General features: G+C 47.7%; 5 protein-coding genes across 5 annotated transcripts; 4 read left to right on the plus strand and 1 right to left on the minus strand.

Annotated features, from left to right (window-relative positions):
• Window positions 1-1,050: 1,050 nt before the first annotated feature.
• BGW36DRAFT_359824 (uncharacterized protein) lies at window positions 1,051-2,855 on the plus strand (the record flags this gene model as incomplete). The annotated part of the gene is made up of 3 exons (XM_046214118.1): window positions 1,051-1,066; window positions 1,097-2,514; window positions 2,574-2,855. 3 exons carry the CDS (start codon window positions 1,051-1,053, stop codon window positions 2,853-2,855), a joined length of 1,716 nt encoding a protein of 571 aa, XP_046070897.1.
• Window positions 2,856-10,246: 7,391 nt separating this feature from the next.
• On the plus strand, window positions 10,247-14,334 carry BGW36DRAFT_427991 (uncharacterized protein; the record flags this gene model as incomplete). The annotated part of the gene is made up of 7 exons (XM_046220484.1): window positions 10,247-10,936; window positions 11,034-11,146; window positions 11,194-13,047; window positions 13,112-13,192; window positions 13,256-13,458; window positions 13,515-14,061; window positions 14,121-14,334. 7 exons carry the CDS (start codon window positions 10,247-10,249, stop codon window positions 14,332-14,334), a joined length of 3,702 nt encoding a protein of 1,233 aa, XP_046070898.1.
• A 729-nt stretch (window positions 14,335-15,063) lies between these two features.
• BGW36DRAFT_179173 (short chain dehydrogenase/reductase family protein) lies at window positions 15,064-16,422 on the plus strand. Its single transcript, XM_046209707.1, has 2 exons — window positions 15,064-15,255; window positions 15,318-16,422. Exons 1-2 carry the CDS (start codon window positions 15,216-15,218, stop codon window positions 16,358-16,360), a joined length of 1,083 nt encoding a protein of 360 aa, XP_046070899.1. The 5' UTR covers window positions 15,064-15,215; the 3' UTR covers window positions 16,361-16,422.
• A 62-nt stretch (window positions 16,423-16,484) lies between these two features.
• BGW36DRAFT_297859 (uncharacterized protein) lies at window positions 16,485-17,218 on the minus strand (the record flags this gene model as incomplete). The annotated part of the gene is made up of 2 exons (XM_046211383.1): window positions 16,485-16,953; window positions 17,025-17,218. 2 exons carry the CDS (start codon window positions 17,216-17,218, stop codon window positions 16,485-16,487), a joined length of 663 nt encoding a protein of 220 aa, XP_046070900.1.
• Window positions 17,219-18,099: 881 nt separating this feature from the next.
• Window positions 18,100-24,379, plus strand: BGW36DRAFT_379981 (uncharacterized protein). Its single transcript, XM_046216276.1, has one exon. It carries the CDS (start codon window positions 18,444-18,446, stop codon window positions 24,270-24,272), a length of 5,829 nt encoding a protein of 1,942 aa, XP_046070901.1. The 5' UTR covers window positions 18,100-18,443; the 3' UTR covers window positions 24,273-24,379.
• Window positions 24,380-25,314: the final 935 nt, after the last annotated feature.

Raw genomic sequence — 25,314 nt, forward strand, 5'->3', positions numbered from 1 at the left:
ACCAGCTCGCAGCAAGCGACCAGTGGCAAGAAGCAAACGAATGTTGTGTCTTCACCCGAGAGACAGGCTGGCGCATAGCAGCCACCACACCGAAGTCTTCAGCGCAGAGGTCGATGACTCGGAGGTGGAAGGCGCGTACCTGCCTGCGCGGGGCCAATCACGTGGCGACACCTGAAACCGGAGGTGTTTTACCCCAGCCTACAACAGCCATCGTCACGATTTGCTTAATCACTCTTCGTTTTCCCTTTCGCTCTCGCCTTTCACTGCCAGTTAAATACTGCTGACCAGCATCGACATCATCTCTTGCGGGAGTGCAGATCGTCTGCTCGCATCCACTGTGCTTCCCGGCCCCATTGGCGACATCCATAATCACCAAAATGTGACTGGTCTGGTGTAAGAAAGGCCAACAACTAGCTCAGGCGGTTCATTACGCTGTTATCAGCGTAGCAGCCATGATCAATCTGACAATCACTGACGGTCACTAACCATCAGTGATCACCAACCGCAAAGTCTAACTCTCGACTAGCAGACACGGCCGGCCCGCAGGCCGAGCTTCCCCTTCCCCACTCGCAACAGGTAACCAACACATCTGGGAAACGTTCTTGATAGAACCGACTCTTCGCAACCCAAATTTAATCAGGATGTCCAATTCTCGCACCCAGCCCGTTTTTTAAGTTTGCGTCTGGCTGCGAAAGACTCTTGGCGGTAGCCCATTGATGATCTCGAGGTCTCGCACCATCGGTGATCGGTCGAGCACGCGCGCTATTATTGTTGCCGTCTTAACGGTAGAAGCATTCAGGCTCACATCTGCTCATCGATATGTTTTCGTGGTCTGGCCTCGGTAAGACTTCCAGAATTTTGCCCTTTCCTATTTCCGAGCCAATTTTTGGGTGTGGGTGTCATATCCATAATTAAAGATGTAACGTGACTATCTGTGAAGCACGTGTAAGGACATGCTACCCGTTATAGCTATCAATCTGCCCTATCTATATGTTTTTCACATGATCATAGGACTTTCCGGACAGACCATATTGCCATTCGATAAACATCATGAATGCTAAAACGAGTTAAAGCAGCTTGGGCTAACCATTTATAGGAGCTCCCTCTGTGGGAATTGATACTGATCAAGAACGAAACCCACCACCTCCACCAACCCCGCTAGATTTCCCACAATATTCTCTGTTGGAGGATAAAGACATCCAGTTGACCACGGATTTTAATGCGATCTACAAGAGTCTTCTGACGCTTAAAAAGTCCCAAGATATCAATGTTGAACATCTTAACGCCCTGAACCTTCAGGTAGCTACCGATATCGATGCATCCTGTCTGGTTCCAGAAGAATATTTAGAGGGCATTCCCCCTTTGGTATGGGACCAGGCGGATAACCAAGATGTCGTACAATCTCAGCTCATGAACAATGGGTCTCCCTATCCGCCAATCGAAAAATATAATATTGCCAAGGCAGAACTATTGTTAGACAATGACGACGCGTACCGCGAGGTTGCAAGGATGCCACCCAAATCTGGCCGCACCCGGGTGAGATTAACCCAATCAAGGAAGTTCTGGGCCGGTTTGGAAAGAGTGGCTCAGTATTGGGATGCTAGTCTCGATGAGTACTATGACAAACCGGTCACGGCCACAGGACCGAAATTGCCAGGTCTTCCGGAAGACAAGCCTTCTCAAAGTGGTACAGAGAACGGAGATAAGGATCAAATGGATACTAGTGGACCTCCACGTGAGAAGGGTGAAAAGGGAGGCTACGAACGTGCTTACAAGGGTCGCCGCATGGGTTCTGGAAATGAGATGCCGGACGATATTCGCGAAGAGACGATGCGTGGCTTGCTTGAAATGGTTGCATGGCCGTTCCAGTGTCAGATGGTCATTCCTTCGGTTCCTCCAAGACTATCCGTACAAAGGTTATTGTTTCCTGTACGGCAAACCCTAGTGGCTGGGAGAGTCCCTCTGGATCGGCAAGCTGCCCGGAGAGGGGTCCTTGAAGGCCCTTTGCTAGTAGTTCAATGTCGCGGAGAAACAAGTTTTAGAGAAGGTAGCGAACCACCAGGGCATGGGCAGAGAGAGCTCTGCGATCTGTTTCGCGAAGTTGGCGCAATGTTACTGGCTGCCCAGGAACGCTCCCGGGAGGGGTTAGGCGAAGTGAAACCTGGTGACGGTAAATGGTGGACGACGGAACCTCGTTTTGGCGGAGCCGCAAATGAAGGTGTTACAGGTGAAGCAGCGAGCTCAGAGAAGAGCTCAGAGAAGAGCTCAGAAAAGAGCTCAGAGAAGAGCTCAGAAAGGAGCTCAGAGAAGGAAAAGGACCCGGAGCCTAGCAACGGTAGCATGCACAAGAGATCTAGATATACCAATCCTCTCCTATCTTCTCGGCGCACAGCACGCCCACGAAAATTAACTGCCAGCGAGAAGTGGAAGATACTGGAGCCAGGGCCGAGCGTGTGGGACAAGAAGATGAAATATACGCAAATTGGGAAGCCGAAGAAGAGCTCGTACGACGACGTAAGCTGTCGTTTGTGTCTTCAAACCAATGCTGCAGATAGCTAACATTTTCTTTCTAGATCTTTATGATTTCGCATATCAATCACCACGCTTCCATCCTACAGCTGCGGGTGCACCGGCGTTATGTCGAAAGCCTAACCAATGGTACTAGCGAATTCACTGACAGTGGCTCTCCCGAGCAGCCTTGGAATGTTTTGAAGTTACGACGCAGTAAGTGGTACGATCTGATGGATGCCGAGCAGCGGCTAGAACTATTTAATGGGATTTGGAAGGTGTTCCACTATCTAATGAGGGAAACCTCTGATAAACCGTTGATAATATCAGAAGTGAGGGCAGCATAAGGACCCAAATAGGGCAAAACAGCATACAATTATAGAACAAAACATAACTCAGAAGTGAATACTGCAATAAAGTCTCCGATAAACTTTTCGACATTGAAGACTTAGGCTTAAAGCCGACTAGTTGTAAATTTATTATACGTTGACTGTGTTATCATATATTTTAAAGCTACCAGTTGACATTAATTGATATGAGCATCAATTGATGTAGACGTTCAGTGTCTATCTACAGTCTGAAATGCGATATATATTGAGTACTGATTGAAGATGTGCTGGTCCTGTGAATGGGCAAATGTATCAATTGATGTATCACATATGTACATACAGTTACTCAACCCAGCCTTCAATAATCTGCAAGCAATAGGGTTCAGATGTCCTAGAAAAGAATAACATCCAAACATATCCTTTTAAAAGTCTAGAGAGGACCTTTTCTTTAGTATCACTATTGATTGAATCCTTGGAATAGCAGATTTTGCATAATTCCGCGAAACTTCACCGCAAAAACAGAGAGTTGGTGTGGACAGGTCTATACCAAAACAAAACTTCATGTCGCCAACCAGCATGTCTCTAAACAAATCCGAGTTCTGGGTCTCATTTTGAATCGGCCGAGACAATAATAGAAGTTACGAACTGAAGAAGAACACGATGCAAAGTCAAATAATCAATGGTTGAGATGATTGGGGCAACGAAGCAACACCGTGCATCTCGCGACTTTGATAGTCTGCAGTACGGACTCTGGTACTTGGTTTTCTTTTTCAGCTCGGGTTTGATAGTGCGGTATACAAATCTGTCGACTGAGATGATGGTGAAGTTGTAAATAAGAGGTGGTTAGTCTAGGGCAAGCAAACAGTTTGGTGGAAAATCGCAAAAATAAAAATTGGGTATCCCCAGAGATCCGTTTGGGCGGCGTCTGCATGACCTGCGTGAGTCTTTCTTCAGCACGCGCAATCACATTCACAGGCTAGCCTCGTGGGCAATCCAGGTACATCATCAGCTCCTTTGACGTCCAGTTTGAAAATGGGCTGTGTGACAGCGGGCCTGTCATGGGTGAGGCTGCCCAATTCGTTGAAAAGAGACTCGCTACCATTGTAATTATTAACTATTGGTTACTATTGTTATGGCTGTAACTCTGACTATGTAGTCGCGGATTCTGGATTGTTTGGGCACAAGGGTCTGATCTCAAGTGCGTCAAAACGACTTGACGTATCTCATGGCGCTAGGCCCTTGCAGGAGCCACATCAATTGATGTGTCAACACTCAAAAAACAGCCACGCATGACATAGATGAGGGGATCTCTCCATTGAGGCAATCGAACTAGGATGTTTAATTATCACTGTTCGAGCGTTCATTATGACGGCTTAGATGTTGTAGTATATAATTATATAATACGCCAGTTATAGAACGTGCAGTGATGCCGATTAACTTTTTCTTTATGTCTACTACTACAGAGAAAGCAAGGCGAGATCTGTAATCCGAAGGTCCAACAATACAAAAGTGGACTATGGCTGCACAGATGGCCGATGGCTGGCTTCGATCGCTGTGACCATTCCTCCATTCTGATCGACGGAGAGGCGGCTGTCGAGATCGTACAGTCTGTCCGCAGAACCGTGCCTTATTAGAGGATGCGGCTAGACGAGCAGTGGTTAATAGTAAAGACACACCTGATATAACGCCTATTTATATATTCCTTTATTTTTTATATATTTAGTGATTATTCGATGACTTTTGTCTTCAGAATACTAACTGCAGCTGATTGGCTGTCTTTGCCACCATCCATTATTGCAGTATGTATACAGAGTGGCATGGAATGGTACAAATATTCTACGCAGATGGATGGTTTTGGTTATCGTCCTGTTTACTATCACTATCAAAGAAAGGCACAATGATATATTTTAATTAAGTCTCAATATGTGACAAGTACTTTACGCCCTGGTTTATAGTGAGGAGTGTTTGGCAATGTTAATTATTAGGAAGGATCATAAAGTCAAAGTCAATCCTGAGAATGATAATAATGTGAGAATGCGCGCTGTCGGTCCGTGGAGTATTGTTATTTCTCCACATGAAGCCATAGCCGCTAGGACCCGCACCAATGGATTTGAGAGACGAGGGTGTCGCAAATTCAGATACTTTGGTGGCTTGAAAAATAAATCGAATACACTACTAAAGAAGCAAGAACAAAAGATTAAAAGAAAAGCCATCGCACGAGGTAAGAGTCAGACAAAAGCAAGCATTCCACAAAGCGGAGAGAGGAGAAGAGCGCGGGGATTCCTTGAATCTGCTATTTCCAGGTTGGCTGTTTGCTTGCTAGATGCTTGCTTGTTTGCTTGCTAGGTGAAACTTGACGGGCGCCGCGAGCCTCAGCCTTCAGGAGATCACAGCTACCCCGCCAAATCCGAATATAGCCGGTATCTTCGCCATAATCATCAATAATAATATAACAGCCAGTATTAGATATCAAATATGAAGCAATATCCTATATCAGTAGTGATATAGCCAGCTCTTGCAGGCAGACAGGGGGTTCCCAGTCGCTGGGACCGCCAGTAGCCGCTCTGTGACCAGTCACATCGGCCAGCGGCCCTCCAGCACGATGACTGGGCGAGATCTGGAAGGATCGTATTTCTGCAAGAGGCATGGCCCGCGGTCCAAGCGTGTGTATTGTGTATCATGTGTGTCATTGGCTGGTGGAAATGCTCTTGCAGGAGTTTCAGATCATCTCGTCGTCCGACACCGATGGTGTGACGATTTTAATGTAAACTCTGGCATCGAACTATGCCGTCTTGCTCAACAATGGACAGAGACGGGTATAGCACTATAGCGAGTATACGGTATGTTGTGAATAACTGCCGCCATAGAATAAGGAGCCTGTTGTTTTTTGTCGTGCCAGTGCCAACTGATCACTCATAGTTCCGACCTCTCCCATTGGCCTGCAGCCACACATCGTTGGTCACGCATCTGTCATCTGCCGCAATAATAATGCCTACCTAGTTGTGATTCTTGTGTTTTAGATGCCGTATCAGCTATCTGTATAATAGAGTCGACTCTACGCTAGCCTTCCACGTTACATGTGACCGATTTCATACCCAAACCAGCTAGATGTAGACAAAGAACGAGCCTCGAGGAACAAAGAAAGCTGGACAGGAAATAACATGCATGAGCATCATGGTTAATTTCTTGATGCCAATCAGACTCTGCTGGGAACCATTTCTTCGACTGTTGTCGGTGATCCGTTATACTCAACCGCATATTGAGGCAATACTCGCCACCATTGATCCGAACAAACAACAGTATACGTAGGATCTGTCGATCGGTCATTCTTTTTATGCAGTTTTCAATGTCAATGTTTAGGCATGACGAGGTTGACAGTGTGATATGCTAGTAGTAAATTCACTCGTTGCGTGACTCGAGAAGTATCCATAATAATAATAATAGGCCTAATAATAACGAAGAATGGCTAACCCGCAACGGATACCGCCTCGGAAAGTTCCCATGAATAATGAGATAGAGATAGGGGTTGAAGGAGCCGACTAGTCGGCAGGCTAAACACCGTTGCCCACGATAATCAGTTCATCACAATACAACCAGCGCAATACGCACTAAGAGATAAGTAGTAATACTGCCCATTCAACTACTAACTACCTCTGGTAACTTCTGCCTTCCGTTGGTACTCGGTCGGGACGGAAGGACCACAGAACCAGCGCCATGGTAGCTTGTGAAGCGTTCGGAACTTCGGACTAGCCTGCGTGCTAGCCTGAGACACTCGGCTGGGTACAGCAGGCCGGGAACCAAACAGGATCGTAACTATCACCCTCGTCCAGGGAGGAAAAACCGACAGCGTTCCAAGCACCCGGAACCGCTGTCGATTACCCAAAGTCAAATGTATAATACTATAATTAACCACACTCAAAATTGGTCAGGAAATTGTACGTATATTACTATCCTGGGCGAATTACTAGCTGCGCAATACGACTGCGCCTAATGCCGTTTTGTACTTCCCGGCACCCCGGCGCAACCGACTGGACGTTTCGTTCATTTCCTTCTGTCAACTCTGCCCCCCAGGACAGACGATTCCTGACTCAAACGAGGCAAGTGTATATGGGGCCGAATACGAGAGACAATTGATTGTGCAATCATAAAGTGAGAGTATGATGTTTCTTTTCTTTTTCTTATTATTTTGCCGTGCGTAATCGTCAATACACTAGTGATATCGTTTATTCTGTCACCATCCAACCACGAACGGGATAGCGGACTGAGGAAATTCTCCGAGATACCAAACACGGTCTTTGATTTATCATTTGACATAATTAGTGTTTTGTCAAGTTCCGACATGTTAGGTAATTGGATCGATTTCCAGTCTATACTCGCATACACCGGCAGCGGTGTGTAGGCCAGCCATTGACGTCTTCAACCTGGGGCTTGACCGACATTATGGTGGATATATACTTCTGCAACCGATGTGGCATCCAGAGTTTAGATTGGCCGGCTCACCACTGCCTTAGAAGTTAGAAGTCTGATTCTGACGTTTTCTAATTTCTAGTAACTTTAGACTATGGAATGTAGGCCCGAGTGTAGAGGATAAAAACCTGTATATTATTGCCTAGTTGAGAAAGGAGTTATTACCCAGAGAGTCCTCTGTGGAGTCCGCGGCCCACTCCGCAAGGGACGGGCTGGTGGTAGCCAATGGAATCGTCCCATGGGGCTGGTCGAAATAATGCGACTAAATTGCCAGGATGGCCTTGTTTAGGAAGGCCAATCAGAGCCTGCCCTTGTCGGTGAGGCGGGACCACTGAACATAATTGGCTGCACTATGTGCTTGTTCTCGTCTTTGTGCGGTGTCATAATTGTCATGATCCATGATCTGCATAACATATGGTGATGGATAACAGTAACATCATCATCTTATCAATAATCAAAGTCATAATGATGATGTTGATGATCCAGTTCCCTTGACACTGACAGGATTATGGATGTGATGTGACATTGGCCGCTCTGACAAGTCGACGAGTCATATAGCTTCTGTCGATGATATGCAGAAAGGGCATTGAGTATAATCGAGTGAAACTGAGGCAGGGCTTGATTAAGGGGGATTGATACTCATATAACGAGTTTCACCTGGATACAATGAGCTCGACGATCGAGGTGCAAGTCGTAGTACTGTCACTATACTGCTAATACATCAACTGGTATGACCAAAATGAAGTCACTTGGGATATTAAGATTCAACACCAATATACGGGACTATTATCAGCCTCAACGCAAACAAACCAGTCTCTGACAGTTAGTCAAAGAACATGTCCCGCCAGCTAGACAGGTGACAAGCAGTAAAAAATTACCAATAACATGATGATGATGATGATGATGATGATAATGATAATGATAATGGTGGTTCTCTAACCCGGCGCGCATCACCCAGCGACGTACGACCACTATTATTCAATGCTATGCCTCTCCTTCCCTATCGCCCAGATCCACGTGTTTCCTCGGCTGTACGTACTACTGCGTACAATTAACAGTTTAACACGTCTGTATATTACTCGGCCTTGATATTATTTTCTCGCGATATGCTGTTTGCTTGTCGGGCCGCTGCCGAGACACGGCCACCTGCAGCAGTTTATTCAAAATGGCCAGTAATTAGTAGCCGTAGAGCGTTATATCACGGAGTGCATATGCAATATGCCATATGGAACTGCCAATTGACAGGCAGGTGAGTGGATGACACGGTATCATGACATCAGCTGGAGACTGGAGACTGGAGACTGGATTGCAGTCGAGGTAGGAGCCCCCCTCCCTTCCTTCCTTCCCTGGTGGCCAGAGGCAGCTGCCCGACGTGAACAAGGGATGGATATGGCCACAACCGCGATTATTACTATTCTACAAACAACATTGAACCTTCACCACCCAACCTCGATAACCCCCCTCGTTTATGCGCCGAGCTGGCTGGAAATGAAGTACTGGCAACCCGAGAGAGTGGGCTGATGACCGACTAGTCCTGCTACGACACAACGGACACTGGATACTAACTAGATAGCCCCGGTCATCTGCCCTGCTTCCCCACCATGGCTACAACCACCACCAACACGCTTATGCAGCTCTAGCTTTCTCAGATTCTCCGTGTCGCCGAATCGCCTCCTCGAGTCCCAGGCCTTGCGTGTGCAGTGCCAGCGGGTATCCTATTCCTATCCTCCCCAGCAGCACAACCGACAACAGTGTCCGTCAGTCAGATTCATCATTCTCCGTCCTTTGACTTTGCCAGCATGCCCCATCCGCTGGGTAGCCCACGCTATTTACAGTTTACTAGTTATAGACTGTCCGATATCCTCCTCCGCCAGCACTATTATTCATAGCAATATGAAGTATTAACTCTTAACCCGTGGATGCTCTCCTTTGCCATACTAATAGTTCCCAGATGATCATTAGCTCTCCTCCATTATTTCCTATTGGGGCCTCTGCATGCTACTGATCGTCCATCCGAACTGTGCTGCTAGGACCGAAGTGCTAACTATTAGTTGGGACGTACCGGCGGCACCGCCATCCTAGCTAGTGCTCCCGCTATTAGTTAGCTCACACATCTCTAGCCATTGCCGTTTGGCACCTCCTACTACTGTCAGTCCGAGCTAACGCCAACCCTGCTCGTCTTTCCCACTCATGCTAGGATAGCCGTCTCTACCCAATTGTTACTGCTTGAAACATCCTCTCCCCTCCAATACGATCTATCCCACCACCCCAAGACACGGCCGTACAGCTGATCCTGCGCTGACTTCTTTCTTCTGTTGTACATACTCCTTTATTTATTGTTTTTATTCTCCGCCCGCTTGATTACTTTGGTGTATTGGAACTGGTAGAGTGGACAAAAAAGTCGGTCACCACTGTACTGTACTGTAAGGCAGGCCTGGGTTGGGGCAGAACGAAGGCTCACGGCCAAACTGTGATCCCCTCGTTGCGATCGCAAGGACTTCTAGTGTGAGTGCTGCCCACCCGCTCTCCTCCACCAGGCACGGCAATCCAAGTTGCACAGTGATGAACAAAATTGCTAATCTGCATTTGCTGTTAGAGCTCGGGGAATATAGTATTCGTTTCGCGTCCGTTTGCCATTTACCCGGGGCCCTGCAGCCGGTACTGCACACGGCTTCTGTACACTGAATAAATATAACATGCTCCTGTTGTGATTGTCTTCTTCTCGGGGTGACACATCGCAACACAACACTTGGTCGGACATTTAGGGTTTGTTGATGCAAAGAACCTGGACGACAGCTGAAGCCCTATTCGTGACCTGCTGCGCTCTGCAGGATTAATATAAGTGAAATTCAATCGCTCGCTTTGAATCCAATAGAAAACAAATCGTGCTAGGGTTGGCAGATGGATGCTGTTGCGGCAACAGCTTTCCCATTGCGCTGACGATGGAAGCCTCTGTTGCGATTGACAACAAGTCCAAGACCCTTCCACCATACGGAGCTGCTCATCCACCACCGCATCATCATCATCATCCTCCTCCTCCATCTCATCCGCTTCACCATCCACCGCCTCCGCCGGGTCCTCAACGTATGTTGCCGCCGTCCGAAGGGCCGCATCACGGGCTGCCAGTGCCTCACGGATTATATGACCAGCAATGGCGCCAGCCATATCCTCCTCCGCATTTCGACAATGCAGAGCAACGCCGTCATTCGACCACCGGCCAACCCCACAACCCTCTTCCCCATCAATCCTATCCTCTTGCGCAGCCCAGTCGAGAGCTACCCCAGCTACCGCCTGGCGATCCCTATCCTCGCCCGAACAGTCTTCCAGCACCGCCTACCACACATTCTCCGTCAGACGCGCTTCAATCTCACCCATTTAGACCTATGAACGGAACTCCGCCCGAGCCTGCACCTCCACATTCCGCCCCCAGTGATTATCGACAGCGGATGCAATATCCTCCTCCCCCGCCTCACGACACACCAGCTCCGAATAATGTCGAACCCCAGGGCCCTCCTTCGGGTCAATATATACCTCCAATGCCCCCCCCTCAAGTTCCAGCGACACCAGGCGCATCTTATGACAGTAATTACCCTCCGTTTTCCCGTCAGCGTAAGACTGCCAGAGCAACGCAGGTAATTATCTTCCTTTAGATCTTTTCATTTTCATCTTTCTTTGATTTTAACGAGTGTTTGCAAAATACTGTCCCTGTTCTAACCAGCTGTTGAATAGGCCTGTGAGCAATGTCGACAGCGCAAAGCTAAATGTGACGAGGGTCGCCCTGCTTGCGGTCATTGTACAGAGAATAGTATTCCCTGTGTCTATAAAGACATACCTCCGCATAAGTGAGTTTCCTGCAGATTTTAATATGTTAATCACCTAACAAATGTAGACAAGACAAAGCTACCCAACAAGTTTTAGATCGCTTTGGAGATTTTGAAAAGAAAATGGAGAGCCAATTGCAAGTTTTGGGCCGGTTTGAAGATCTTGAACGAAAAATGGATACCCAATTCCGTAAGGTATTCTCCATTCTAGAGAAAGTCGAGAAGGCGCTCCCAATTATCGCCAGGGCACCCAGTCCTACGAAAGATATCCTTGAGCCAACCAAGACTACTCCCATTACGCAGGAGCTGGATCCAGTCGCTCCATCTGACAATGCACCAGGCCAGAATGATGAGGATTCATTTCGCCACAAAGAACCTAAAGAAACCAAAGTTGATGATGATACAAACGATGTTCAAATGAGCGGGTTGTCTGCAGACATTGTGTCGACCAGCAGTGAATCGACAACCAATTCAACGACCAACAGTCTACCTTTGAATAACATAGCGTTGAATGGGTTACCAACTGGCAGCATGGCCAAAGCAAACATACCATTGGGCGGTCTACCTGCAAAAAGTCTTCCACACAGCAATCTTCCACCCAGCAACCCTCCACCTGGAAATCTCCCGAGGAACAACTTCCCAAAGAGCAATCATCTGATGAACTCAATCGCCAGAAATAGTTATATCCTATCAGAGAAATTCGATCAAATTGTAAACCCAATTATCGACGAACCTCTTGTGAAAGAGGAACGAGATGGAGAATTGTCGATTCCTTTGGAACACACTACCGCCGCACATAAGTTGTTATCGTGGCCTTCTATCAAGCGCCTCCTGGATGATAATATTGATCCTGATTATGTGATGAAAGGCGAGGAGAATCGCGGCCTGATTCGGCTTTATGGTTGTGGCGAAGGGAGGGATGATTATGCTGAATATTATGATCTAGACCAAAGAAAACAAACATCCATAGGCAGCCCTTCGACAACTTCGTCAAGCCCTTCTTTTAGCGAAGATGTCTGCCAGCCACCTTTTCCTAGTTGGGGTGTGGGACTCCCAGCCCCTCCTGCTCGGATACCCGAACGATCAATGGAGAACATAGGCGGACTTGATGCATCCGGCTATTTGAATACACAGTCTGAAACAGTGAAAAACCTTCATCACAGTTTCATACACAATATTCATCTACTCCATCCTTTCTTAGATGAGGAGGCGTTACGCAGTAAAATCGACCAATTCATCCAGAGATATGGAAATCCGAAAAGGAGTTTTGTTGGTCAATCTAGTACCAACTCGATAGAGGCCCGTGGCGCAAAGCGAAAACGCTCCTTGGAAGGCGTACATGTCAGAAGCATGGACATGTCTCGTTCACCTAGCTCCAGCTCTAGCGTCGATAGATGGCAGCCACAACGGATTGAACGCTCAGTCGAGAATGCTATTATTCTTTTGGTTCTTGCTTTGGGGGCTATTTGTAACTGGAGAGAAAAACTTCCGCCTCTAGCTACGGACCCCAACCAGAAGCCGAATGAGAATGGATCGCTTGTGTCATCACCTGCCTTCCGATCTTCTCTTAGCCACGTCATTTCGCCGAACTCTGAGCCTGGCTCGAACAGTGTGTCATTTCAGTCTCCGAAGTTATCATTTGAGGATGGACCAAATTGGAGAAACGCCGCTGGCCGACAATCCTCAATAGTTGGCCAAGACAGCTTCGAACTCTGGACACAAAAAAATATAGATGTGGTTCCTGGGTTAGCTTATTACGCATATGCTACAGATATTCTGGGCAATTTGCAGGGCGGTAGCGGTCTTCTTCACGTGCAAGCTGCCCTACTCGCTGGGTTATATGCAGGCCAATTGGCGCATCCATTCCAGAGTCACGGTTGGATTTACCAGGCATCTAGAGCCTGCTTAGTGCTTATCCGAACGTAAGTTTCTTTATTCTCACATTTATCAAAGTTTTGCGGACTATGCAGCTCATGGACACTAAAGGAAAAAATATCTTGCCATGCAAGAGGGTCGAATGAAAGATCTTCACGATTTTGCATACTGGACCTGTTTACAGCTGGAGAGGTAAGCTGATAAATTCAATGGCGTAAAAGTGTTTTCTCTCGACATTTAACTGACCCTTCATAGCGATATTCTTGCCGAGCTTGACCTTCCTGCTAGTGGGATTTCCCGATCTGAAAATCGTATTGACTTGCCAAAAGGCTTCTTTACCCTTCAGCTTAACATCAATCCTAGAAATGCGACAGTGATGTTCTTCTATTCCGCACAGATTCATCTCCGCAAGGTCCTTAATAGAGTCCATACAGATCTTTATGAAGCAAAAGGGACCGGTAAGCTATTTATGGTATAATATTACAAGTCGTAACTAACCGTTGACTGTATATAGATAAGGTTAATCCTAATCAATCGAAAGAAGACAAGGCATTGGGGTTTTCAAGCAGCGTGTTGGCGGTTCTCGGGATGAACCTTGATTTCTGGCGCAAAAGCCTTCCCGAACATATGAAATGGGATGATGAAGATGACCCCTCACCTGATATAAATATAGCTCGATTGCGCGCTAAGTACTACGGGGCCCGGTACATTATATACCGACCCCTGTTGCACTATGCGCTACATCAATCTGGTGAAACAGAAGATATCTCTGCGCAGACTAATCATCAATCTCCTGATCAACCTGAAGCTAAGATCGAGTCTCAATCTTCGTTTACATCTCATACACCACAGTCCTCTAGCATGACACGGTGGCATAGCGATGTTGGCGCATCTGGTCCACATGATGATAGTATTCACCGCACAGTTGAATGGGACGAGCTCCCTCAGCCGATTCAACAAGCATGCATCATATGTGTTAATGCAGCTATGAAAAGCACTACAGCCTTTGATGGTGTCAAAGGCCGGCCAATAGTCACGAATATTTTCGGTACTGCCCATGCGTATGTCATTTCTTTCAATTTTTTGCCATTGATACGTTTCCTGACATTCTTGTATCTAGACAATTCGGCAATATGCTGGTTTTGTCGGCGACCTACATGTCAAATCTTCGCCATTTGGTAGACCGCGACATGTTGGGCCGGCTGCTCCAGCGTACCATCAAGTTCCTGCTTCAGAGCGAGAACATTTCGCCAACATTGAGAAAAGATGCTAGTATTCTCGAGGGTATTTATAGAAAAATATTTCCCACGCCCAACACTAGCTTCACAGAGTAAACACCTTAGTTGAACCCGTTTCGTCTATTGCTCGCCACCCCTCTTCAAGTTGTTTGGTTTTTATTCACCCCCGTCATTGTTCTTCTCTGTGTGATTGATACACTGAATATTGTTTGGAGAGGCTGATTGCTTCAAGCGCTGTCATTGCATTTCTAGGGCTGGTGGCTTATTTGTGTAATTTGCCATGTTTCATTTTTTCGAAGGTTTTTGTATTATTTTATGATGAATTTTCTTAGTGGATACCCATAGTCAGTGATGAACATGTTTGGGTGGCTCTCTGTTCCCAGCGACATGCATATACGTATACTATTCTGGTTTATGGACGGCCTGGTTTTCTTATTGCTGCCAATTTTGCGGCGTGGTTTTATTGTCTAGTTTTTAGGAATCTGTCTATATATACAAAATACATCTGTGGCTTTGTTTTACATGGAATGGTTGCATTTTGGATTGCGCAGAATTTACAATGAGCCATGTAATGGTTAATAAACTAGACTGTCTTTTACTCTGCACACTTTGTTCATCTCGAAGATAACTGATGCAAAGAAAAAAAAAACAAAGCTCTGACATTAATGACATTACTTGGTCGTAGTCATCTAGAACCACATGACAAAAGCTTACTGCAACTACCAATAATTAGTATTCTGATACGTACTATCTAATACTCTTGATATGTATGAGGCAGGCTGGGCAATGGTCCATGCGTCCTTCCCCGCATCCAAGCCTCGGTCCGGTGTTTCATTTTGGGGTAAGTAGGAATCCCTCCAACATTTTCAATGAAGGGTTTGCAGCTGTCTTATCAAGTTTTGTCTATAGGACTGCATATCGCTGCTACAAAGAGGTCATTTTAGTAGACGCCCATAAAGAGTATACATACTTGACTCATGTCGGACATTGCAAGACGGCGCTGGTTCTCAAGGGAAGGTATGTTGTTTAACGTATTGAACCATTCTATTCCTCAGAGCTTACGATGCTTGTACCTGCAGGATTCACGGCTGATGTGCTGAGCTCTATCGTGAGAAATACTGTCCTCGACCCGTCTAAGACATTCTTGGCCCAGGTTTTGTTGCATTACGCACCACCAACAGCTACTTTTCTCGCCCAAAAACGCGAGGTCGTCTTGAAATGGCTTCGCGTTGCTTTTGCGCTAGGCTTACTCCGCGTTTTCAATGCATGGCTTAGTCGTCGTGCTATCAATCGTGGTGTCTCTGACAAGTTCGACTGGCCGCGCGAAATCGTTATTGTGACTGGCGGAAGTAATGGTTTTGGCAAAAACATCGTCTTAATGCTGGCTGCCAGAGCAAAAGCGAGAATCGTTGTCTTGGATATTCTTGAACCCCAGTATACCTTACCTGCAGGAGTCAGGTTTTATCAGTGCGACATCACCGACTCGTCGGCCGTCGCCGCCGCCGCCGAAAAGATTCGCACGGATTTTGGCGCGAGCCCTACAGTGCTAATCAACAATGCAGGCATCATTTATGCCCGCCCGTTGCTAGATAACACAGAGGATCAGATTGAGAAGATGTTTAAGGTTAACACTCTTGCGCAGTATAAGCTTATTCATGAATTTCTGCCTGACATGATCTCCCGCAATCACGGCATGATCGTCACAGTGGCATCGCAGGGTGCAAACTGCACGGCACCAGGCATGACGGCCTACTGCGCCAGTAAAGCAGCGAATATCAACCTTCATGAGGGACTAGCTTCGGAACTAGTAACCCGATACAAGGCTCCACGGGTGCGCACTATCTTGGTCACTCCTGCCTACGCAAAGACCTTTGTAACGCGCGACATGGATCCGGAGGATGGCTTCCTCAGTCCACTACTTGAGCCGGAAACAGTTGCCGAAGCGGTCGTCAACCAGGTGCTCACCGGGAAGAGTGGCTATGTTGGTGTCTCGGCGGCGGCGAATTTTATCACTTTCAACTTGCGCTCAATGCCCTTATGGTTTCAGTCCTTGCTTAGAGATCGACTGGATCGAACTATAAAGACGCCGTTGGTCAAGCACCCCTGGGTACGAAATGAGTGAAGTATAGCCAGTGTTTGAGGATTTCAGTGTTTATTTTTGCCTGAATTTGATATGTCTGAGCGAATATCATTCTGTATTTGTTCGAAAAGTATGCCAGGGCGAGATATATAAAATTGAAGAATTTTCAACTCGGAGAATGAACCTTTGGCTTCCACACGGACACTGAAATGGCCCGATATTGATGTAGTATATCGTCTAGTCGCCCTTGCAGCGGGCGATGGAGACGGCTTACGCTTCCCTCTTGACCGCAGCCGAAGCAGTTGAAGGAATGCAAGCAAGGCTGATATATCTGATCCCAGATATAATGCATGACTGGCATGACCTGGCCACAATTTGCACAGCTCCCAAATACCAAGCAATAGGAACCGCTTCCAGGGAACTTACAGCACCAACAAATCACGAACTTGCTGTCATTATCGATGGGGATTACGTGGCCGGGCTGGTATATGTGCTTGTGGACTCCGCAGCGAATGCAGAATCGACGTTTGTTGTCGGAGTAGCCTCTGCTCCGTTTCCCTTGATGTTGCTTGTTGGTGAAAGCGTTGGTAGGACGAAATTTGAGACATTGATTGCAGGCTAGATAGTCGCGGTAGCTATATGCAATCGAATACACATTAATATACGAGAGAAAGAAGATAGAAAAAGGAAACCTGTAGTAACGAACACTGGCCATGTCTCTGTAGCACAGAGGTATGCTAGTTTCTCCTCGTTAGTCGGCGGTGGTACCCGGCGAGTGACTATCTGATTAAAGTATTTATTTGCATATGCCAGAGCAAATCGAGCAGGATAGTCCAGACAGTCTATGACTTCGAGATGAATTTCAATAGGGAGGGAGAGAAATGACTTTGTTGTCGTCATTGGGTCTGCTTGGACCATGACGCCGGTGCAACCAAGCGAGTGGCGCGCAATCCCATGCCCAAAGAAGTATTTAATAAGTGGAAATCATTTTGCATCTCCGATCATTGTATCATTGTATAACGCCTTGTGTGACAGCTCTTGCGATGGAAAGAGATCAGCAGTTCCCTCGGATCCGGCTTGCCGACGGGGCCACGGGAGACATGTGATTGGCCGAACCCTACAAGGTTGGCGGCTCGTCGATCTAACTGTTAATTCTGCTCTTCTGAATCTGAATGATATGACAAGAATTTATAGAAGTAAGAATATTACTCAAATTGCCCTATCAACCCTGACATGTAATGCGAGGGGAAAATGTATAGATAAGGGCTGCCTATAAGAAACCATGTCGGCTAAACTCAGCGTAAACTCAGCGTAAAATCAGCAGGAATATAGATGCAGTGTGGGCGAAGAAGACGTGTGGCGATAATTATCGACATTCGAGACTGCAATGGCAGTCCCTCGACCTATTATAGGGCAGTATTAGGCAATATTACAGTCGGGGGTATGCAGGATGCCTGCAAAGAGCCTAGTTTCTGCCACTTACAGCTCGCCACGCCAGAGCCAGAGCCAGAGCCAGTATCCCTGAACCCGACCGACTTTTGCAGGAAAGACTCGCAAAGATTGTAGCATCCAGGATTTAATGGCCACCAACAACCAGAGAGCAATAAGTGAGCGAGCGTCGAATGAGCTGTTGTGCGGTGTCGAATAATATTATATAATAATAATGTTATTGTAGTCGGAGTGCGCTGTCGGCCCCACAGCTGGCAACTACTAGGGAGGACTAGCGGAAGCACCCTCGTCAACCACGGTTCAGCTTGTTTACACCATAACAAACAACAAACAACACCGCCAATACTCGCAGTCGTTGCACAAGGCCAGCTCGGCTCTGCACTTATCGGCACGCAGTAGCAATAATAAGAACCGGCATAATTTTGCTAGCTGCGACCCAGCGTTGAGGAGACCGGTTAGCCGTCGCCTTATTCGAAATTATTACCCGCCACCTTCCCCAGCCTCGTGGCCCGGCCTTTTCCTCGCCTGCGAAAACGTGCTGTACTAATCATCATTAAACTATTTTCATTCACATTCCATCCCACATTTCTCCCCCGCACGTCCCTTTCTCTCATTACATCCATGAATTACATCATCATCGTGCGATAAAGAGCCCCTCCCTACCCTCTCTACCGCCATGTTCAAGGCTCTTATGGGAGGCGGAGACGCGAGCTCTCGCTCATCTCGTCGCAAATCGACTGCTGACGGCGACGACGCTCGATCTTCCTCCCGCCGCCAGTCCAAGCGCTCTTCTGCTTCCAGTGTATCTTCCAGCCGTAGGTCAACACGGGGTGACGACCGTGACCGTGACCTAGGAGATCTGAGTGCCAGCCGAAGTGTCGCTGGAGAATCAACGGCAACCTATGTCACCGCCGAACCCCAATCCTATGCCGAGGAGGAGCCACTTGTGATTGAGCGCGTTCCTCGCTATGTCACCGAGGAAGAAGATCGGGCTTGGGAAAACAAAAGTTCCAGGCGCGACTCCAAGAATAAGGAGCGAAGGGATACGAAGCAAAGGTCGGCCAGAGACGAGATAGATTCGGAGCGCGTTCGAACCCGTTCTGGTAAAAAATCCTCTTCTGCTGAAACTACATCCCAGCATTTTGCCGACGACATTGCTGCGCCCGGCTTCAATCAGTTTCCCATGCAGTACGATGCAGCTATACCTGGCCCGTCGGCTCCCTCCCATTCTCCATTAGATCCCCATCTGGCGCAACAATTTCCCGGTCAAATGTCAGGCGCGGGAACACAACCATACATACCACCCAACCCGGCTGGCCTGGCAGCAGAGTACTACGGTGATCAGGGACAGTCTGTGGCCAATCAGCCAGGAGTTCGTCCTCGTCCGCCAGATGTGATTGTAGGTGCGGAGCCCCATCTGATGTCCGCATCGCCGCTCGCCAACCCGCCTCCAGAGCCAAGTAGCTTAGGACAGGTTGGCGCAGCTGCTGATTATTATGCAGCTTCTGATTTGAACTCCAATCCAACTATGTCGACGCCTTCAAAGCCGTCCAAGCCAGGAAAGACATCGAAGCCATCCTCGAAACCTTCTAAACAGTCCAAACCGTCCAAACCCACACCCCAGGGTACTGCTGGCGTGGGAGCTGCCACATATGGGATTAGTCCTGAGTTGCTTAATCAAGCTAGTTCTAATTATCCTGGCATGTCAGGCAGCTTGCCGAACCCGACCATTCAACAGATAACGGCATCGACATCTCCCCAACATGGTATTGGCTTAGCTTTAGGCGGCGCTACAGCAGGTGCAGCAGCTGCTTACATGATCAATCACCACCATTCTAACTCTGACCACCAAAATGATACCTATGGGATTGGCGTACCTCCCCGACCCGGTAATTTTACCTCGAATGGGAACACCCCAGCACAAGGTGGCCCTGTCTACAACCCACAATATTTAAATGGTCCTCCGCCTACCTACCCTTCAGGTGGCATGCAGCCCGGTTCACTCGCATACCACCAACGCCACCATGGACCGCTTGCCAAATTCATCGATTTTTGGAAGGATCCAGAAGGTGTTGGAAAATTCGAGGATTACACTGAGGCAATCGGAGTTTGCAAGTATTGCTTTGAACCTGGCAGTTCTTCAAGGGACGCACCACGAAAGCATCACTACAACAGACGAAAGCGTTCTCCTGTGGTTGAGAGGTACGGCAGTAGTACTCGGGTGGATAAGTTGAGTCGTTATGCATCCTCTGAAGATGAAAGTCGCCGTTCCAAGTCAAAGTCGGGTTCTTGGCTAGCCGGTGGTCTTGCTGGTGGGCTTGCGGGATATGTCGCCAAGTCTCTATTCAATAACAAGGATTTTGATGACACATATAGCGTCCGATCCGGGCGACAGGTCGATTCCCGCTCCTACAACTATGATGAAGCTAGTGCTGTATCATCTGGAAAGGCTAGCTCGACATCTCGTGGTGTTTATTCAAGTCGACCTGTGAGTGATAGTAAGGTCTATACTTCTAGGGACTCGAGGTCGTACAAAGCTTCTCGTCGTTCATCTCGGTCCCGCTCCCGATCCAGATCTAGAGACCACCGCGGTCTCAAAGAAGCAGCTATTGGGGCTGCTGTTGGTTCAGCACTGACCGCAGCAGCAGCAGGATCAGTTCGGCATCGAAGTACAAGTAGGAACAGGAGCAACAGCCGTGAAAAATCGTCGCACCGTCATATAAGACGTATATCTAACTCCTCAGAGCACCTCTATATTGATGGCCCACGCGGACGACGCAGATCTAGCCCTAAGGGATTCAAGTCATTCTTCTCTGCTCCCTCGGCCAATCGTCGGAAAAAGCATGCTAGTAAGCGGCGGGGATTCTTTTCGTTTGGCAACTCTTCATCATCCTCTGGTGATTATGATCTGGCTTTTGGTGGGTCAGAAGTCTTCGGCTCATCCGTGAGTGGCCGGTCTAGTAAATCAAGCAGATCGATCAATAAGCATTCCAAGCCCAATGTTGACGCTGAAATTCTCGGCTTGGGACTGGCAGCAAGGCAGCTTGCTCATGCATCTTCATCTCGAAGGGACGTTCACCCTCGTGATCTAGCTCGGCCTTCAAAACATTCTGGACCTCTCAGTCATGAGGATGAGGAGTGGGAAGATGCAGAATCTTCAGATTCTGCTCTTTCTACAAATCTGGCATATGGCGGTAGCGAACCTTTTGGAAGCCAAGAGTCCGTTGGAGGCTCATCATTCTGGCCTTGGAGTTCAAGCAAGAAGGAGAAAAGAAGACTATCTAACCAAGAATTTGCACCAACCGTCTCGAATGACTACGGAATATCTCCTTCTGGGTTACAAAATTATAGTTCCTCGACTCTCCAACAAGTTTATCCCGTTCCGACGGGCGACCCTTCGCGATTTGACGCCGTTCGTATGTCAACGTCTTCCTCGCCTAATGTTCAACCGCCTCTTGTACGACCAGGACCGATACCTCTTCAACAACCTCAACCTATTACCCCTGTTTCTCAATCTGTTTATTACCCATCTACGACAGGGCCCCCAATTCTTCCCGGGGATTCGCAGTTTACTACTCGCTCCGAAGACGCGTTTTCCTATCCTGAACCTCATCGTCGCAATTCTTCTCCGGTGATACCGACGGCACCACTAGATGGAACCCCTTCTCCTGGAATACTCAAGCGAAGGTCCACAGCTAAAGACTCTGCAGCTGTATCGTTTGCCCTCACCCAAGAACAGGCAGATAGACAACAAAAAGCTGATCGCCGAGAGAAGGAGCGTCTCGCACGCAGACGGGAAGAAAATCGGTTGCGAGAAGAGACAGAAGAAGAAGAGCGTCTCCAGGAGCGAAATGATCGAAAGCGAGAAGAACGTCGTCGTCGTGAAGAGTTGGAAGCTGAAGAAGCTGCGCGCGAGGCTCGCCGCCAAACACGCCGTGAGGAGATTCGAGACGAGAGAGAGTCCGAAGACCGCTCTTCATCCTCATGGGTTACACCGGCCGTAGCTGCCGTTGGCACTGCTGCCGTTGCCAGCATCGTTGCGGAAAATTTTAGCAAAGATAAGAAGTCCACATCGAATCGAAAGCGATACGAAGAAAGCCGCGAAAAGCGCCGGTCCGAGCGCCGTCGTGCCTCTGAGAATCAGGAAGACGTGACAGAGATGTCTTACGATGAAGATCGGCAATACGACAATGAAGACGAGTATAAGAAAAAGGAGGAACGTATCGCTAAGATTGCCGCCTCTCGGATAGTGCGAAATAAAAGTGTGAGCCCTACTTATGAGAGTTATGTAGACTTCTTCAAACCAGAGGAACTGCAGAATGAGACTTCTCATGATATCGCTTCGATTGATCGGCAGAATGCCAGTGATTCTGACATTTCTGTGATTCCCCCCGTGAGAATTAACATAATTGAACCGACTCCCCCGGCTAGTCATGATGGCTCCGTTCGAGATACCCATTCCCCTGTTCCTACGCCGGAACCTACAATCGAGGAGCAGCCGAGGGAAGAAGATGCGGAGGCAGAAGTGGAGCTATACTGGACAAACTCAGGATCACGTGTCTCCTGGGGTGAAGACCGAACTCATGAATACGAAGTCGTTACGCCTCTATCTGAGAAGGACGAACCTGAGCCTATTAACGATTACCACGACAATATTTCTTTAAGACGGGATCCCGTTGAAGCGCCAAGTCAAGATGGAGTCACGAAAGGTACGGCTCAGGAAGACCAAACTTCCCAAAATGTTGAAAAACACTATATGCCTGGTGGCTTTGAGGATGACTCCGAGTTTGCCGCTACTTTGGCAGCTGGGGCTGAGATGGCCGGGTTTGATCCTTCTGTTGTGACCCACGATGCATCATATTACCGAAGGGATTCTCCTCCTGGATCCGAACTGAAAGGCACCTATCGTAGTTCGATAGTTGAGAGCGTGGAAGACTCAAGTGATCGACGTTCAATCGCATCTCGGGTGGCAGAGAAGACTGTGCCCGATGTTGGTGAGAAAATTGTGCCTAAAGAATTTGAACCGACGGATTCTTCAGATAAGAAGTCCTCCAAAGATGAACCAAAGGAGAAACAGTTATATGAACAAAATACTGATATCGACGGCGAAGGAAATGTTGACTTCGGCGACACTAGTCGGTCTGTTGCGTCTGTCCCAGTCGAGAGTGGACGTAAAAAGTCCAAGAAATCGAAGAAATCGAAGAAAGCAGAGAAAGCAGCCAAAGCTCGCAATGATACTGAAATCGAACCAGAGGAACGTTCTGAATCTCTTCCTTCCGTTGAGACACCTACCGCTAGTCAATACGAGGACAGAGCATTAGACCGTGCTATTGTGGACCAGAAGAGTGATTCGGACAAAGTCGAAGAAAACCGATCAAACAAGTCTTCTAGAAGCCGCAAGGGCCTGAATAACGAGCTAGAGGAGCGTTCGACACCTCTCCCATCGACGGAAAATTCTGACGTCTTCCAATATGAAGATAAAGATAGGGATTTTAAGAGTGACTCAGACGGAGCCTGGAAATCTCGATCAAAGAAATCCACCAAAACCCGCAAGGATTCTGATACAGAACCGGAGGAGCTCTCCAAACGTCCCTCATTCACTGAGGTCCCTGGTGCCGTCCAAGAGGACGACGAGGAATCATATCGTGATACTGTCGAGTATAAGAGTGATTCGGATAAGGTTCAAGAAACTCGATCAAAAAAGTCTTCCAAATCTCGCAAGGATATTGATACCGAACCAGAAACTGATAGCCTGGACTACAAGAATACCTCAGACAAAGTCCGAGAAATTAAGGAGGATTGGGATGAGGATGAGAGAGAGAGACGCCGCCGAAAATCGAAGCGTTCTAGTAAGGATCGCGAAGACTCAATGGACGATGCAAGGTCTGTTGCCGCATCCGCTCCAGGAGCCGATGAATTAGAAAAATATCGATCACGTAGGTCAAAGCGCGATGAAGAAGACTTTGACGACGATACTCGTTCTCTTTATGATGTGGATGGTGATGGAGACAAACGCAGAAGACGTCGCCACAAGCGCCATAGCGGTGCCTTTGATGATGATACGGTTTCAGTAACATCTGCCCCAGCCAATATTGACGAAACACGCGAGAAGCGTCGCAGTCGAGAATCATCTGTTGCCAAGGAAAAAGAAAAGGAAGCAGACCAAGACAAGAAGAGTAGTGGTTTTTTTAGCAACTTGTTTGGCTCAAAGAGTACTGTGGAGCGTTCATCTGCCTCATCAGATAAACGTGATGTGCGATCTGAAGTAGGCGTTGATGAATACAGCAAGTCTGAGCGTAGACGCAAGAAGAGATCTTCCGGTGCGTTTAGTGAGGCTTCGCAGTCTGTTATGGACTTGTCTCAACCAGTCCGAGGTAATGAAGGAGAAGAAAGTGAGGATGATAGTCTAAGTTCTCGAAGACGGCGAAGAGAACAGGAGCGTCGAAACAAATATGAAGGAATTGTCGGATCGGCTCGTGATGCATCAGAGAAGGTAGATTACTAGTCCCTTTCTCTTCTGCTTTTTGACATCTCATTCAATATGCCTGTACTTGTATTCCATTTTTATGTTACCCCAGATATTATGATCTAATTCTGTAACGATTTGTGTGCTGAAAAATCTTCTTCTAAATTGTATAGGAACGCTATATTTCCGCCGATGACGCGGACGAAAACAACAACCAGAAAAGGTCTTTTTTAGGGGAACGCCCCGGAATGCCACCAATGACTTCTAGTTCTATGGGCTTAGATATTCAAAACGACGGTGGTGCTTCGGGGCTTCCTGTCATGGAAAGGCTGGATTCATTGCGTAACGATTTAGACGACAAATTTCAACAGATGCAACGCTACAGAAGCCGCTCTGTCTCGCCATCTTCAAGTGAAAAGGTCCTTGATGTATCGCCAAAGTCTCATAGTCGTCCACCTTCTCCTAGCCAAGAGACGGATTTTAAACCCCGGCGCCTCTCGATGTTGAAAACTACTAGTGACTCACCTACCGCAGTTCCCTTGCATTTTCGCAAACCCCCAACCTCCCCCAATGGCTCAAGGCGTGTTTCGATGAGCTCACCTGGTCAATCTCCAAGCTCCCCAAAACCTGGTCACCGCCGACCCACTTCTATTGAATTCAAGAACGTCCGCGAGATTCGCCCGCTCTGGCTTGTTGAGCGACATAGCTCTGGAAAATTTGAGGCTGAGCCGGACATTCCGTTGCCGTCTTTACCTTCCAGCAAGACAACATCTAGAAGTACTTCTGTCGAGGATCTCCGAGAAGCAAGCAACATAGCTGCTTTGACCGACTCATTAATTCAAGATGGACCTTCTTACAACTGGGACCGAAGGCCAACCGGCTTGCGGATATCTACAGACCATCCATTTCATGACGAGGACGACTACTTGAATTCTCAGCAAGCTACTCCTACAGCTGAAACATACAAGGAGGCTTCTCCACCAGCAATTAAAAAGGAGAAGCCTAAGTACCAATTTCATTCTCCGTCAGAACTTCTTCAAGACCCTACATTGTTCCATCCAGACGTGCCTGAACCGCCAGC

This window comes from Talaromyces proteolyticus (assembly GCF_021365285.1).
Source record: "Talaromyces proteolyticus strain PMI_201 chromosome Unknown BGW36scaffold_7, whole genome shotgun sequence".
Taxonomy (NCBI): domain Eukaryota; kingdom Fungi; phylum Ascomycota; class Eurotiomycetes; order Eurotiales; family Trichocomaceae; genus Talaromyces; species Talaromyces proteolyticus.